At 44.6% G+C, this 14,222-nt stretch overlaps 1 protein-coding gene across 2 annotated transcripts; it reads left to right on the top strand.

Annotated features, from left to right (window-relative positions):
• Positions 1-6,792: 6,792 nt before the first annotated feature.
• On the top strand, positions 6,793-14,218 carry Rpp14 (ribonuclease P/MRP subunit p14). Of its 2 annotated transcripts, none has more exons than XM_046452989.2 (6): positions 6,793-6,971; positions 9,089-9,186; positions 9,291-9,375; positions 12,650-12,726; positions 13,180-13,258; positions 14,080-14,218. In XM_046452989.2, exons 2-6 carry the CDS (start codon positions 9,110-9,112, stop codon positions 14,134-14,136), a joined length of 375 nt encoding a protein of 124 aa, XP_046308945.1. In that variant the 5' UTR covers positions 6,793-6,971; positions 9,089-9,109; the 3' UTR covers positions 14,137-14,218. The 2 variants fall into 2 exon arrangements, with proteins under 2 accessions (XP_046308945.1, XP_046308946.1); XM_046452990.2 differs by lacking the exon at positions 6,793-6,971 and adding an exon at positions 6,980-7,106.
• The last annotated feature ends 4 nt before the right edge of the window (positions 14,219-14,222 follow it).

The raw sequence follows: 14,222 nt of genomic DNA, 5'->3' as shown, positions 1-14,222 counted from the left end.
AAAGTAGAGATTTGTGTGTGTGTGGTTTTTTCAGGGTGAAGGGGAGTCATGGCTAAGGCAGGGGGCATTGTCCTCAAATTACCTGCCAAGGTCAGGACCAGAGAGCAATGGTGCAGGGGCTGCTGTTCTGGTATTCCCGGATGCCCCAGGGCTCTGTGGCCCAGTTTTGCTGCCCTGTGGGCTGGTAACAACCAGGGTGTGAGCCTGGGGTTTCCTGAGCCCTTGGTGGGCGCAAGGGTCTTGAGTGACCATCATCACCTACTCTGGGAGAGGGAGAAGATGATTGCCTGCTGGGCTCTCCTTTGAGCAGTAGGGTAGCCCCTTCCCCTTGGCTCCTGGAGGAACTTCCCTTTATGGGTTCCTGGGTCTTTGGTCTCTAGACCCTCACAGCAATGAATAGGAACACTGCCACACAGCAGGACGTGGGAGAAGGCAGGATGCTGACAATCCCCGGATCCAAGGCCAAACTGGCTGGGGAAGGGCAGGAGGCAGATGACTGTCCCTGGAAGACCTGTAACTCCTGGGATTATAGGTGTGTACCACCCCACCTGCTCTTTTCTGCATCTGTCTAGATAGCAACACAAGCCCAGGTCCACAACCCCTCACCAAGGTTCTCAGGACCAGAAGTGACTTGAAGTGTTCCCATTTAATGTTCCCACACCCACCTCTATGTGTGATCAAATAAACACATCCGTATTTTTGCCATGCACATAAGCTTAGCCACAGTAAATGGGACAAGAGCTGTAAAGAGCTAACTCTTAGTTCAGACGAAGTGTCGGTGTCAGATCAAGAGATCTGGTGTCCATATTCCCCCCTCCCCCCAGGATTGTTGATAAAGGATGGGAGAGTATAGTCCAGGTTCCAGCTGTCTTGAAAAGTGTTCTTTCAGCTGGGCAGGATGGCGCTTGCCTATAACTCCAGCAGCTCGGGAGACTGGAGGCAGGGGGATCACGAGTTCTGGCAAGGCCCTAAGCAACTCAGTGAGACCCTGTCTCTAAATAAAATACAAAATAGGGCTGGGGATGGGGCTCAGGGGTCCAGTGCCCCTGAGTTCAATCTTCGGTACCAAAACAAAAACAAAAAATAAATAGCTTATCTGAGAAAGAACACCCTCATCCTCACCCCACTGGTGCCTGGGAGCAAGCCTCAGGCATGCCAGGCAAGCACTCTACCATTTAAAAAGAAGCAACCTCCATGTGGTAAGCATCATAGCTCTCTCTTGTGCCTGTCAGTAGCAATATTTTACATAATAATTATTAGTGTTACCAAAATGATGTTCTGTCACTTGAAAATAAAACAATGTAGCAGGCATGGTGGCTGGTGACTCGGGAGACAGGAGGATCATAAGTTCAAGGTCAGCCTGAACAACTTAATAAGACCCTGTCTCAAAATGAAAAATAAAAAGGGTTGGGGATGTGGCTGGGCAATAGAGCGCCCCGGGTTCAATCCCCAGTGCTGCAAAAGCCGTGCATACACACAGGCATACCTAGGAACAGAGAGGTCCCTCTGGGTGGTGGTGTGGATTTTTTTTTTTAACGAATGGAGTCATGCAGGCCATTCCTGTGTCCACCCCACCTGCTCTTTTCTCTGACTTCTGTGCCTTAAGGCTATTCTAGACCCAACCCACAGATTCCTGAGTTCCCCTAACGGGCATGCAGAGAAAGTGTAGGGACCCCTCTGAACGCCTGGCAGAGGATCTCTGAATGTTAAGAAAGGATCCGAGCTGCCACCAGACGTGATCTGCTTTATTCCAGGATGGTTATCTTCTCCCCCCAAATTCTCCTTTCCTGGGCTTTATTTGAAAGGGGAGAGGTCTCTAAGATACTTCTAAGGGTAGTCTCCATCATCTAAATGCATTTTGGAAATCCTGGATGAGGCAAGGATCTAGAGCCTGGCTCCAGTCCCAGCGCCCACACGGCAAGGAAATGTCTCTGACAGAGCCAAGACATCCTCAGATGGCAGTGAACCAAGGTAGTGGGTGCTGACGCAGGAACCAGGCATCCCACTATCACCCTGGATGACACAGGTGGTTTGGACCTAAGCTAAAGCCTCAGGTATGTTAGATCTTACCTGGTGAGCTGCCCAAACTTCTCCTGCCTCCTCGGGTTGCTGGATAAAATACAGGATACCCAGTAAAAATTTTATTTCAGATGATCAATAAATACATTTTTAGTATAAGGATGTCCTGTTGATTGCTTATTTGAAACTCTGATTTAACTGGGCATCCTGTGTTTTCATTAGCAAATGAAATCTGGCCAGTGACAGTGGTGGAGGAGGAATAGGAAGGATTGCCCCACCACATCCCCTTGCCTACAAGACTGAGTCTTCTGGCATCCTCTATGCCCCAGGGCACCTATGGGTTCCACCTATTGGCTTAGCTTCTTCCCTGCTTTTCTCTACGTGGGTTTCACACTAGAGCCGGTTTCCCAGAAGCAGGGGCATGCTTTTCAGTGCTGCTGCTTTGGAGAGGATGCTCAGGTAGGCGTCAGGGAGCAGCTCCCAGCCTAGTTGTGCACACGGGAGGACACAGAATACTGCCTTTTAGTCACCAGAGCCTGGCGTCTTAAGACGCATGACTTAACCTTCATGCTTTGGTGTGTTTTGTTTGGGGAGAGGGGTTACTGGGAATTGAACTCAGGGGCACTTGACCATTGAGCCACATCCCCAGCCCTGTTTTGTATTTTATTTAGAGACAGGGTCTCCCTGAGTTGCTTAGGGCCTTGCTTTTGCTGAGGTTGGCTTTGAACTCACGATCCTCCTGCCTCAGGCTCCGGAGATGCTGGGATTATAGGCGTCATGCCTTGTTTTCTTCTGTTATGAAAGGTGGACATGACGGTGACAATGCAATCGATGGGACAGTATGAGCAAAAGCTGTCAAATTGGCAGTTCTCCCCAGCAGAAACAGGGAGTGGCTGCAATTCCATAGCTTTCAGCTTCTGATCATTTTCACTTCCTTTGTCTTATCTTAACAAAATCTGCTTACACAAGGAGCGTCATTTCCTTTGGATGGATGGACAGTGGTGGGGCTGGAATTCCTCTTGGACCCCTCTCTTGCCTTTTCTTCAAGTTGAGAAAGTTCTTCCCCTTTAGCAAAAGCCACTTGACATCAGTTATTAAGGCCGGCAAAGCGGAAGGAAGTGTGGCTTTAGCTTCTTCTCAGCTGCCGTATCTTCTAGAAACATCAGTCCTCCAGATCTGCCCAACAACTTTGCCTTGAATGACAGAAATAGCCCCAAAGAGCCAACTGACTATACCCAATGAAATTCAGGGCAGTTCTATAAAGATTGAGGCAGCTTTGTGTGCTTTGATTTGGAGTGATGTTAAACTGCATCATGGAGAAGGAAAAGCCAGCTGAGCATGGTGGCGTACACCTGTGGCTCTAGAGGCTCTGGAGGCTGAGGCAGGAGGATCAAGAGTTCAAAGCCAGCCTCAGCAACTTAGGGAGGGCCTAAGCAACTCAGTGAGACCCTGTCTCTAAATAAAATACAAAATAGGGTTGGGGATGTGGCTCAGTGGCTAAACACCCCTGAATTCAATTCCTGGTTTAAAAAAATAGAAGAAGAAAGAGGAAGAAGCCCCCATACCACCCATTGGAAAGGACACTTCAACTCAAACCAGTGGTTGCCTCTGGAGAGAAGATGCACTGGTTGGGAAGGGGTAAGAAGGAGTCTTACTTTTTATTGCATTGATATCTTTGAGATGATACACCGTAAGCCTACAGCACCCATCCAAAAAATAAAGTGTAGTTGAAAAGCAAAGTCGACTAACAACATCTTTACCACTCCAAGGTATCTCTTATCCTCAACTTTGGATTAACCAGACAGCACTGAGAAAAGTCAAGCAGGTGGGAAGGCACTTCCTTTTCAGGGTTCGGTGCAGAAGGAGTGAAAACTAACCAAGGTTTTTTTGAACCCTGAAATACATAAGCTGTTCTGGGTTTTGTCTTTTTTATTGGGGGGTGGGGCAGGAGGGATATGGCACAGGCTGGCAAGATAGATGGGTTTGCCCGGTGGCTGGTTGAGGGAGATCCCCATTATTCACTGGTTCCTACGCACCAGACACTTTACACAATCAACCATTTTCCCTTATAACTTTGTGGGGTGAAGGCTAATGATCTCTCCGTGTGAGGAGGAAGCCAGGCAGGCGGTATAGGATGGATTTGAAGCTCATTCTGGGAGCTTCCAAAATCCAAGCTTTGTTGAGAAAGAAAATGGCAGCATCCGCGGTCTGTGTGGATTTCTTCCACCTACTTCCCCATCTGGGAACCAGTCATGTCCCCTCTGAGGACATGAAGGGAGAAGGCAGGCAAGCTGGGGCCACAGAACTGGACAGCGTGGACAAGGGCAAGGACTGAAGTTTCAGGAAACAGCAGACAGTGGCATTTTGAGAACAGAATGAGAAGGAAGGTCTCTGCTCCCTCAGGGCATGGGTTTGGTTGTGAAAGGCCAACTTTGCCCATCCCCCACTCACCAGGCTGAATCAGCACATTCATGTATGAACTGACACATTCAGAAAAAATTTGTTTTGTTTTTGAGTATCAGAGATTGAACTCAGGGGCACTCAACCACTGAGCCACATCCCCAGTCCTATTTCATATTTTATTTAGAGACAGGGTCTCCACTGAGTTGCTTAGTACCTTGTAGTTGCTGAGGCTGGCTTTGAACCCGCGATTCTCCTGTCTCAGCCTCCTGAGCCACTGGGATTACAAGTGTGAGCCACTGTGCCCAGGATGGGGGACTGGAATGCAGTGGTGTATCATCACAGACAAGGCCTTGTCCTCATAGAACTTACACTTGAGGATCCTTTCCCACCTCAGCCCCTCAATTGGTTGGAATATTATAACAAAATTAGAAGCTGTCTTTGCTTGAAGCACTAACATCATTTGGGCTTCAGGTACTCAATGGGTAACTAAAAGCAGGATAGTTCGGCCTCTCTGCCTTCATTTTGTATCTGTCTTCAGACTCCCTGCTCAGCTTTGCACACAAGTATGCTAATCATTTAAAGAATGTACGTCTAAAAACTGGTAATACAAGGTTTATTAGCCCTACACGGACCTAACCTATCTTGACCCCCTCCAAGACTTCAACACTAAGATAAAAATAATTAAGGTATTTTCAAGATTTGAAGGAACACTCCACTGCCAGGTTTTCCAACGTCCTGTTCCAGATCCCTGGAGGGGTGCCTGAGAGTCTCCAGTTATTGCCCCTCACCTTTTCAGGAACAATGAAGCCTTGCAGGAAGACTAGCGAAATCACTTGTCTAAGATGTGTCAGGCACAGGGGACTAAAAGGCAATATTTCATGTCCTCCCTCCTGTCCTTCTGCAGGAATAAATATCTCATTCAAACCAAATCGTCCCCTTCCATGATCACATATCTGCTAGATAAATGTCCTGAGCAGCAAATGGAAATTGCCTCCTCAAGTGATAAGAGCTTAAGTGATAAGCCACCTTGCAGAACCAGAACTGAGATAATGATAAACCAGACCCCAGCTTGACCACGACTGCTTAAGTATGCACAAGTCTCAGGCCCTCCCCCAATTCATCCTCTTTTAAAACCTAAAACTCATGTCAGCACCCGAACTGAGACTCCTGAGCTTACTTAGCCTTCCCAATACAGCAATACTGATTAAAGTTCCTTGCCTCCTTTTCACTATTACTTTTCCCATTTATTGTTTGGGGCAAATGGCCAGACCAGACTTGTTGAGATCTCCAGAGTCTGGACCTCTGACCTTGGACTTTGGTTACCAATGCAGTACAGTGTAGAGAGCACTGGCCAGAATCAGACAGCCTGTTCCACCACTTATAACTGCGTGATCTTGGGCAAATACCTTGGCCTTTATGCCTCAGTTGCACCTGCATAAAATGGGCCTGATTATATAATAGCTACCACAGATTTGTATAAGTATTTCCTATAAAAGCATATGTAAAATCTTTTGTACAGTGCCTGGCACAAAGTAGGCACTTGATAAATATTAGCTGCCATTATTGTTATTATTAAATACACATTATGTTTCATGAGAGGGGCCATATCTTCTTATTCTCCTGAGTTTCCAGCACCTACAACAGTGCCCAGCAAATACAGACAGGGTCTCACTGAGTTGTTTAGCACCTCTCTGTTGCTGAGGCTGGCTTTGAACTCCAGCACATAACTAATTCAAACAAGTACTTAGTAAATAAATGCATAAGTGAAACGGCTTATGTTTGGAAATAGGACAAGCTGGGTTTTTCAGGGTCCACCCATATAGAACACCTACAGTGTGCTGGGAGACACAAGGGGCATTCAGAGTGGGTCCTGTCCTTGGAGAGTGCTTGACACAGGAGATGTTCAGAAGAGATGCTAGGGCTGGGGATGTAGCTCAGTGGTAGACCAGTTGCCTTGCATGCACGAGGCCCTGGATTTGATCCTCAACACTGAAATAAACAAAGAACAGATTCTAGATAAATAAATTTATTGAAGAATGAATGCATAAAGCTGGGCGCGGTGGCACACGTCTATAATCCTGGCGACTCAGGAGGCTGAGACAGAAGGATCACAAGTTTGAGGCCAGCCTCTGCAATTTAGCAAGACCCTTTCTCAAAACAAAACAAAAAAAAAATAAAAAGGTTGGGGATGCTCCCCCAAAAAAAGAATCCATGAAAAATCAAATGGCTATTAAAACTTCACCCGCCAAAATAAACATCCTATGCAGACAATTGCGCGCACTTTCCCCGGAGTCGGCACCAGAGGGCGCTGAGCTCCGCGGTCCTCAGCTCCTGCTCAGGATTCACATCGGGCTCCGTGGGAGACTCCGCGCGGTGACCTCATATCCGCTTGCCCACCTCTCATCCGGGGTCAGGGAGCAGCCAAACGTAAACACACCAGGAGTTTCCCGGACCCAGGTTCTGGCTCCTGCGTGGATCGCCAAGCCTTGGCGAATCCTTGCAGCCAACCGAAGTCAGAGGAGGCGTCAAGCTAGCCCGACAGACAGCGGGTAATCGGAAGTCCGCACGAGAGTGGTTATTTCCGGGATCGGTGTTAGACGGCCGCACTGCTGTTGCCCGCCACGCGCGCCGAGTGCGCATGTGCAAAGCGAGAGCGACCTGGCGGGTGGTCCGGAGAGCCCGAGGTACAGGTCCGCGGGGGCAGAAATGCCCGGTCGCCCTCTGTACGACGTGGCGTGCGGTCACTACCGCACAGGGTGACCTCGAGCAGTGAGTGGCACTGTGCAGGGCGCGCTGCCTGTGCCACGCGCAGAGGAGGGCCCTGAATCAATAGTGGTTGTTAGTTGGAAACAATCTAAGTGCTCAGCAGTATTGAGGATTTACAGCATTCCCCGAGTTATCCTTGGAACGTCTGCACGGTGCAACGCACTGCTTTAGGTCTTTGGAAAACAGCAGCAAACAAGACAGACCCCAGACTCGTGGAGTGGACCTACTAGGGGAGTAAAGATAAAGAATAAGTGAATTATACAATTATGTTAGAAGGTGGCAAATGCCTTGAGACAAAAGAACAGGGTCGGGGCAAAGAGGGGGCGATGCAGTATTAGGATGGGCACTAGGCTACAGAGACAGATTGAGCAGAAAACCAGAAAGAAGGCAAAAGAGTGAACCATGTGGCTCCTTGAAGAAAGCTGAAGCTGAGGCCCAGAGGCGGGAGAGACAGGTGGAGGAGAAGGAACTGGGATGTGGGTCCAGTGGACAGGGGGTCAGGAACAGCACAGATCAGCTAGGATTTTGCAGGCTACTCAAGGACTTTGGTCTTGCTCTTGATAAAATAGGAAGCATTGCAGGGTTTGAACAGGGGAGGGATGTGCTTGAATAGATTTAAATAGGTTCACCGGGAGTGGGGAGGGGAGTAGGCATGGAACCTACTGCTGAGAGATGTTTACCTGCATCCCTGTAATTATTTTTAAAAGCCTAGGTAAAGGCCATTGATGGCAATGACTACAGGAGCGCTTAAACTCAGAACAGCCTGCAGAGGGCAATGCTGTCCCCTTCTCTGAGGACTCTGGCTTGTGGAGAAGTGACTGCTCAGTAAAACGTTTGCTCTGTGTAGTGGAGATGCAGCTCAATGGTAGAGTGCTTGTCTAGCTTGTGCAGGGCTCTGTGTTCAATCCCACACCACCAAAAAAAAAAAAAAAAAACCCTTCTTATGTCTTAGTATAAAACATACAAAATATGAAACATATATGTCATTTTAGCCACTTTTAAGTGTATATTTTAGTGTCATTAAGTACATTTACATTGTTATGCAGTCTCTGCTAAGTCCCTTTCCTTGGTTGGACAAAGAAAAGTTTTATTTTGGCTTATAGTTCTGATCCAAGGTCAAGAACAAGTTTTTGGGGGACAGGTCAGGTTCACACCATAATAATGGCTGTTTCAGGAATTATTCTTCTCAAGAGCCTTGCTGTCTAAAGTGAGAGTAATTGCTGAGTACAGTGGCACATGCCTGTAGTCCCAGTAAATGTTTGCTCTGTACTTGGGGTGGCTAAGGCAGGAGGATCCCAAGTTCTAGGCCACCCTGGGCAGCTTTGTGAGACCCTGTGTCAAAATTGAAAAGGCTGGAGATGTAGGTTCATGGTAAAGCTCATTAGCACTGGGGGGGAAAAAGGAATAATAGTTTTTACTTCATAGGATAATTTTGAAGACATAGAAACCAATGCACGTGATATATTTAGCACAGAGCTGGGTGGCTTAGTACCCAAAAAAAAAAAAAAAGCAGGATTTATGTTAGTAGAATGTAGAATAAATCATACTTCTTAAAATTAAGAGGACAGTGGTCTGGCATGTTGAAAACATAGGAACTTCCTTTCTATCTCTGTAGGTAACCTTTGACCAGAATTAGATGTTACTGTGTCAAGAGGTCTTTTTAAAATCAAATGGGTTGAATTCTCATTAAAAAGTTGAAAGCCTCAGGAGGCTGAGTCAGGAGGATTGCTAGTTCAAGGCCAGTCTCAGAAACTTAGGCAGACCCTATCTCAAAATAGAGAGGGTTAAGGATGTAGCTCTTGGTGGAGAGCCCCTGAGTTCAGTCCCTAGTACCCCTCCACCAAAACAATGAAATATAGCTTGTGCCTTTGTAACTACTAGCCTTTTTGATTTACTATAGGTGTGATCAGCACTGAAAAAGATGCCAGCACTGGCTACCACATACGAAAGAATAGTTTACAAAAATCCCTCTGAGTACCACTACATGAAAGTCTGCCTGTAAGTTCAGTTTCCTAAGTTACATTTTAAATTACCTTTTTAAAATGAATCTGAATAGCACATAATTTAATGTCCCTTTTTTTCTTTTTAATGTGTTTTTTCAGGGAATTTCAAGATCATGGAGTTGGTCTGAATGCTGCACAGTTCAAACAGCTGCTTATTTCTGCCCTAAAGGACCTGTTTGGGGAGGTATGAAGTTATTTGGTAGATTAAGATCTTTGTAAGAAATTTAGAAAAGGGGTAGGGGATGGGGATATAGCTCAGAGGTAGAGTGCTTGCCAGGTATGTGCAAGGCCCTGGATTTGACCCCTAGCACAGAAAAGGGAAAAAAAGAAAAGAATTCTGACAGCATTTGAAAACTGTAGATGATGAATTGCAGTAGGTTTGTCCTAAAATGCCTTGTGTTTTTTTTTAAATATTTTTTTAGTTGTAGATGGACACAGTACCTTTATATTATTTATCTTACTTTATGTGGTGCTAAGTTTGGAACCCAGTGCCTCATGTGTGCGAGGCAGGTGCTCCACCACTGAGCCACAACCCCAGGCCTATGCCTTGTATTTGACAAGAAACTTGTTAGACAAATATTTGCTCATTGTTACTTAGACTGTGATCTAGGCTGGCAACCTGCAAAGTGTTATTTTGCTCATCTTGAAGAGATGGGGCTTCACACTAGAAACCAGCACATCACTTCATTTAGTGAAAAGGTCTCCTTATAAAACATTGTGAGGGCTAGGGGTGCAGCTCAGGGGTAGAACATTTGCAGCTTGGGAGGCTAAAGCAGGAGAATTGCAAGTTCAAAGTAGCCTCAGCAACTTAATGAGGTCTTAAGGAACTCTGGGAGACCCTGTCTCTAATTAAAATATAAAAAAGAGCTTGGGATAGGGCTCAGTAATTAAGGGCCTCTGGGTTCAATCCCTGGTACCAAAAAAAAAAAAAAAAACCAAAATGTGCTCAGTGACATTGTTGCTTTGCATTCTGGCGCAGCTCCTTGTCTTATCACAGACCAATACTTTGCATCTCTTTGTCCTGACATTGACTTGAGAACAAAGGAGAGCTTTGGAAGTTAAGAGGGAAAGCAAAGAAGGAGTCTCAGGATATTATTTCCTGATTCATATATTCTGTCAAGTCAAATCTGCCATGTGGGGCTGGGGTTGTGGCTCAGTGGTTGAGTGCTCGCCTAGCACGTGTGAGGCCCTTGGTTCGATCCTCAGCACCACATAAGAGTAAATAAATAAAGAGATGTGTCCAACTGAAAAAAAAAAAAAAATATATATATATATATATATTTTAAAAAGTCTGCCATGTACCTTATCGAGATTAAAAACCTTTACTTGGGCTAAGCACAGTGGTGCATGCTTATACTCCAGCAGCTCAGGAGACTGAGGCAGGAGGATCAAGAATTCAGAGTCAGCCTCAGCAAAAGTGAGGCCCTAAGCAACTCAGTGAGACCCTGTCGCTACATAAAATACAGAGTAGGGCTGGGGATATGTCTCAGTGGTCAAGCGCTCCTGAGTTCAATCCCTAGAACCCCCTGAAAAAACAACCTTTAATTGGCAAAGGACTGTTAAGAGATTAAAAAGGTCAGTTACACACTGGGGGATAATATTGGTAAACTAATCTGACAAAAGACTCATATCTAAATATATAAAAAGAACCCTCTTTTTTTGTTTTATTTTTGCAGTACTGAGGACTGCACCCAGGCCCCTGTACTTGCTGTGCATATGTTCTACCATTGAGCTACTTCTCTAGCTCTTTTCATTTTATTTTGAGACAGGGTATTGCTAGGTTGCCAAAGCAGGCCTCGAATTTGCAGTTCTCCTGCCTTGGCTTCCCAAGTAGCTGGGATAATGGGTGTGCTCCACCATGACTGTCTAAAATATATAAAGAATTCTCAAAACCAAACAGTCCATCTAAAAAATGGACAAAAACATACAGACATTTCACTAAAGAGGATGTATAATTGGCAAAGAAATACATGAAAAGAAGTTCAATAGCATTGGATATTAGGGAAATTACATGATTCAGTCAGATACTACTACATACAGCACAGAGTGAATGAAACAAAAAAATAGTGATAACATCAAACACTGGCAAGGATGTGGAGAAGTTGGGTCACCATACGTTGCTTGTGGGAGTGTAAAATGGTGCAGGGACTCTGCAGCATAAACTGAACATGTACCTGCCATGTGACCCAGCAGCGGCACTCTTGGGCATTTGTCCCAGAGAAGAGAAGTCTTCTATTTACATAAAAACCTATACACAGACACAGGGCTGGCTGGGGTTGTGGCTCAGTGGTAGAGCGCTTGCCTAGCATGCGTGAAGCACTAGGTTTGATCCTCAGCACCTCATAAAAATAAAATAAAGACGTTGTATCCACTTATAACTAAAAAATAAATGTTTTTTTAAAAAACAACCTATACACAAATGTTCGTTATAGTTTCATTTGCAATAACCCCAAACTGAAAACACCCCAGGTGTACTGCAGTGGGTAAATAGTTAAGCTGTAGTACATTCATACCATGGAATTTACTCAACAATGAAAAGGAATGAAGTGTTGATATTCACAATGACCAGATGAATGAAAAAACCAGTCCCCAAGATTACTTACTGTGTGAGTCTGTGTCTGTAATACTTTTGAAATAACAATTATAATTAAATAATATAGAGGAAGATTAGAGGTTGCCAGGGGTCAGGGGTGAGGAGGAGTGATATAAAGGGGTAGAGTCAGGGAGTCATGTTCTTTATCTTGGTTGTGGCAGTAGTTATGTGAAGCTACTTAATGTGGTAAAATTATATAGAACTACACATAAATACAGATACATGTCCAAATATGAGTACATGTATAATTGGCAAAATCTGAGTAAACTCCAAATTATACTGATACAGATTACCTAATTACCTATTATACTAATGCAAGATATTGGCATTGAGGGAGCTGTAGGGTACATGGAACCTCCTATATAGCTTGCTTTGCAATCTCCTCCAAGTGTATAGTTTATCTAAATAAAAAGTAAAAAAAAAAAAAAAAAAAGAAGATCTGTATACTTTCTATGTGTCAGGTATAAAACCCTGGTTTCTGGGAACATAGCTCTAAATAGACATGGCCTCTGTCTCATGGACTAATGTTCTTTTACATGGGAATATTTGTCAATTAGTGACAAGATGAGAATTGTGAGAGAGGAAGTTGGAAATCCCATATGGAAAGAGCAGAGCAAGCAGATCGAGCCTGAGCTTGGGAATCGAGGAAGGAACAATTCAAACAAGGGGTGAGGAGGATCAGCCACATGAAGGGGTGTGGGAGCAGTCCAGGCAAGGGAAGCATTAATCAGGCACCCGAAAGTACCAGCATCAGCAAAGGAGGAGAAACTCAAAAACAAGGCATTGACGGGAACTCATTAGACCTCACTAATGAGTTCAAGGGTAATGTTGATAAGAGTTTGCTAATACATTATTCCATATGTAGGTTGGTGCTGCCTTACCTGTGGATGTCCTGACCTATGAAGAGAAGACCTTGTCAGCCATCCTGAGAATATGTAGCAGGTACGATAAACAGGAACATTGTAGAATAACGGGGAAGAGAGACTGATGGAGAGACAACAAAAATGTTTGCTTCTAGAACAAGAAGAGTTTTGTGATTATGAACTCTGGGCAACTTTTGGAAATGTAAGCTGAGATGAATCTGAACATCTATCAGGGGCTTATGCACTAGAAAGAGTAAAACTCGTGGTTTGATTACAGCTAGAATTCCCTATTGATGGTCATGGTTGGACAGCCAGTAATATATATTTTAGAAATATTCTTGGGTTCATTTTATTCTCTGCCTATGATATACTGTGCTTTTACTCCCAGGTTTTGTTATTGTTTGTTTTTTTGTTTTCATTTAAATTAAGGTTTTCTGATAAAAACCACCCACTTTTCTGGACTTAAAAGTACTAATAAACAGAAATACTATTCAAGGACAAATCTTCATTTGTTTTCTTGATTTTTTTGCAGTGGTCTAGTCAAATTGTGGAGTTCTTTGACCCTGTTAGGATCCTACAAAGGCAAAAGATGTGCTTTCAGAGTGATTCAGGTAAAGGTTGTTCCTTCACATATTCCAAGTGAGACTGAATGTGAACCAACTGCTTTTTTACTCTGTGCTTGAATGAAGGTCATGCAGTTACTAGCAGCTAGCAAGGAGGGCAAAATGTGGGACTTCATTGCTTCTGAAAATGTGAGACAGAGTATTTAGATTTTAGATTGGATGGGAGATGTTTGGGAATCAAAGTTGGAACACTTGTGATAAAGGCTTTTAAAATAATGTTTACACCTAGTGTGTTTTATATTGATACACGCATCCAGAGCTTTTGACTACTTGTTTAACTAAGGTCGTTCTTTAAAATGCTAGTGCAGCCAGACAGTGACTCAGGAAGCTGAGGCAAAAGGATCACAAGTTCAAGGCCAGCCTAGTCAATTTAGTGAGTCCCTGACTCAAAAAATAGTTGGGTGTGGTGTCCCATGCCTGTAATCCCAGCAGCTGGGGAGGCTGAGGTGAGAGGATTGTGAGTTCAAAGCCAGCCTCAGCAACTTAGCAAGGCCCTAAGCAACTCAGTAAGACCCTGTGTCTAAATAAAATACAAAATAGGCTGGGGATGTGGCTTAGTGACTGAGTGCCCCTGATTACCAAAAAATAAAAATTAAAAATAAAAAAGGCTGGGGTATAGTTCAGTGGTAGAGCAAGTCACTTGCCTAGCATGTGTGAGGCCCTGGGTTCCCTCCCAGTGCTGCAGGTGATAATTAAAATGCTAGTACCCCAGCTTTGTTCATTCTATAAAACTGGGTGTGTTTCTGTGTTGCACTGTGGCAGTGCACTTTCTTCCTGGTATCGCATTAACCTTTTTCATTCTCTTGTAGGTCTCTCCATTTCTCCTCGCGTTATCTGGTAACAGTAGGGAACTAGTATTGGATTGAATAGTCTTCAATTCCAGAAACTTTTCCTCTGCTCTCAAAAGTACTTTTTGGTGGCTGCATAGTTTGAAAACAGAAGCAGGCTAGAA

Source organism: Marmota monax, unplaced genomic scaffold, assembly GCF_021218885.2.
Source record: "Marmota monax isolate L192 unplaced genomic scaffold, Marmota_monax_Labrador192_F-V1.1 WCK01_AAM20220418_F8-fsc00042, whole genome shotgun sequence".
Lineage (NCBI taxonomy): Eukaryota > Metazoa > Chordata > Mammalia > Rodentia > Sciuridae > Marmota > Marmota monax.
This window is presented reverse-complemented; position numbering and strand designations above follow the sequence as displayed.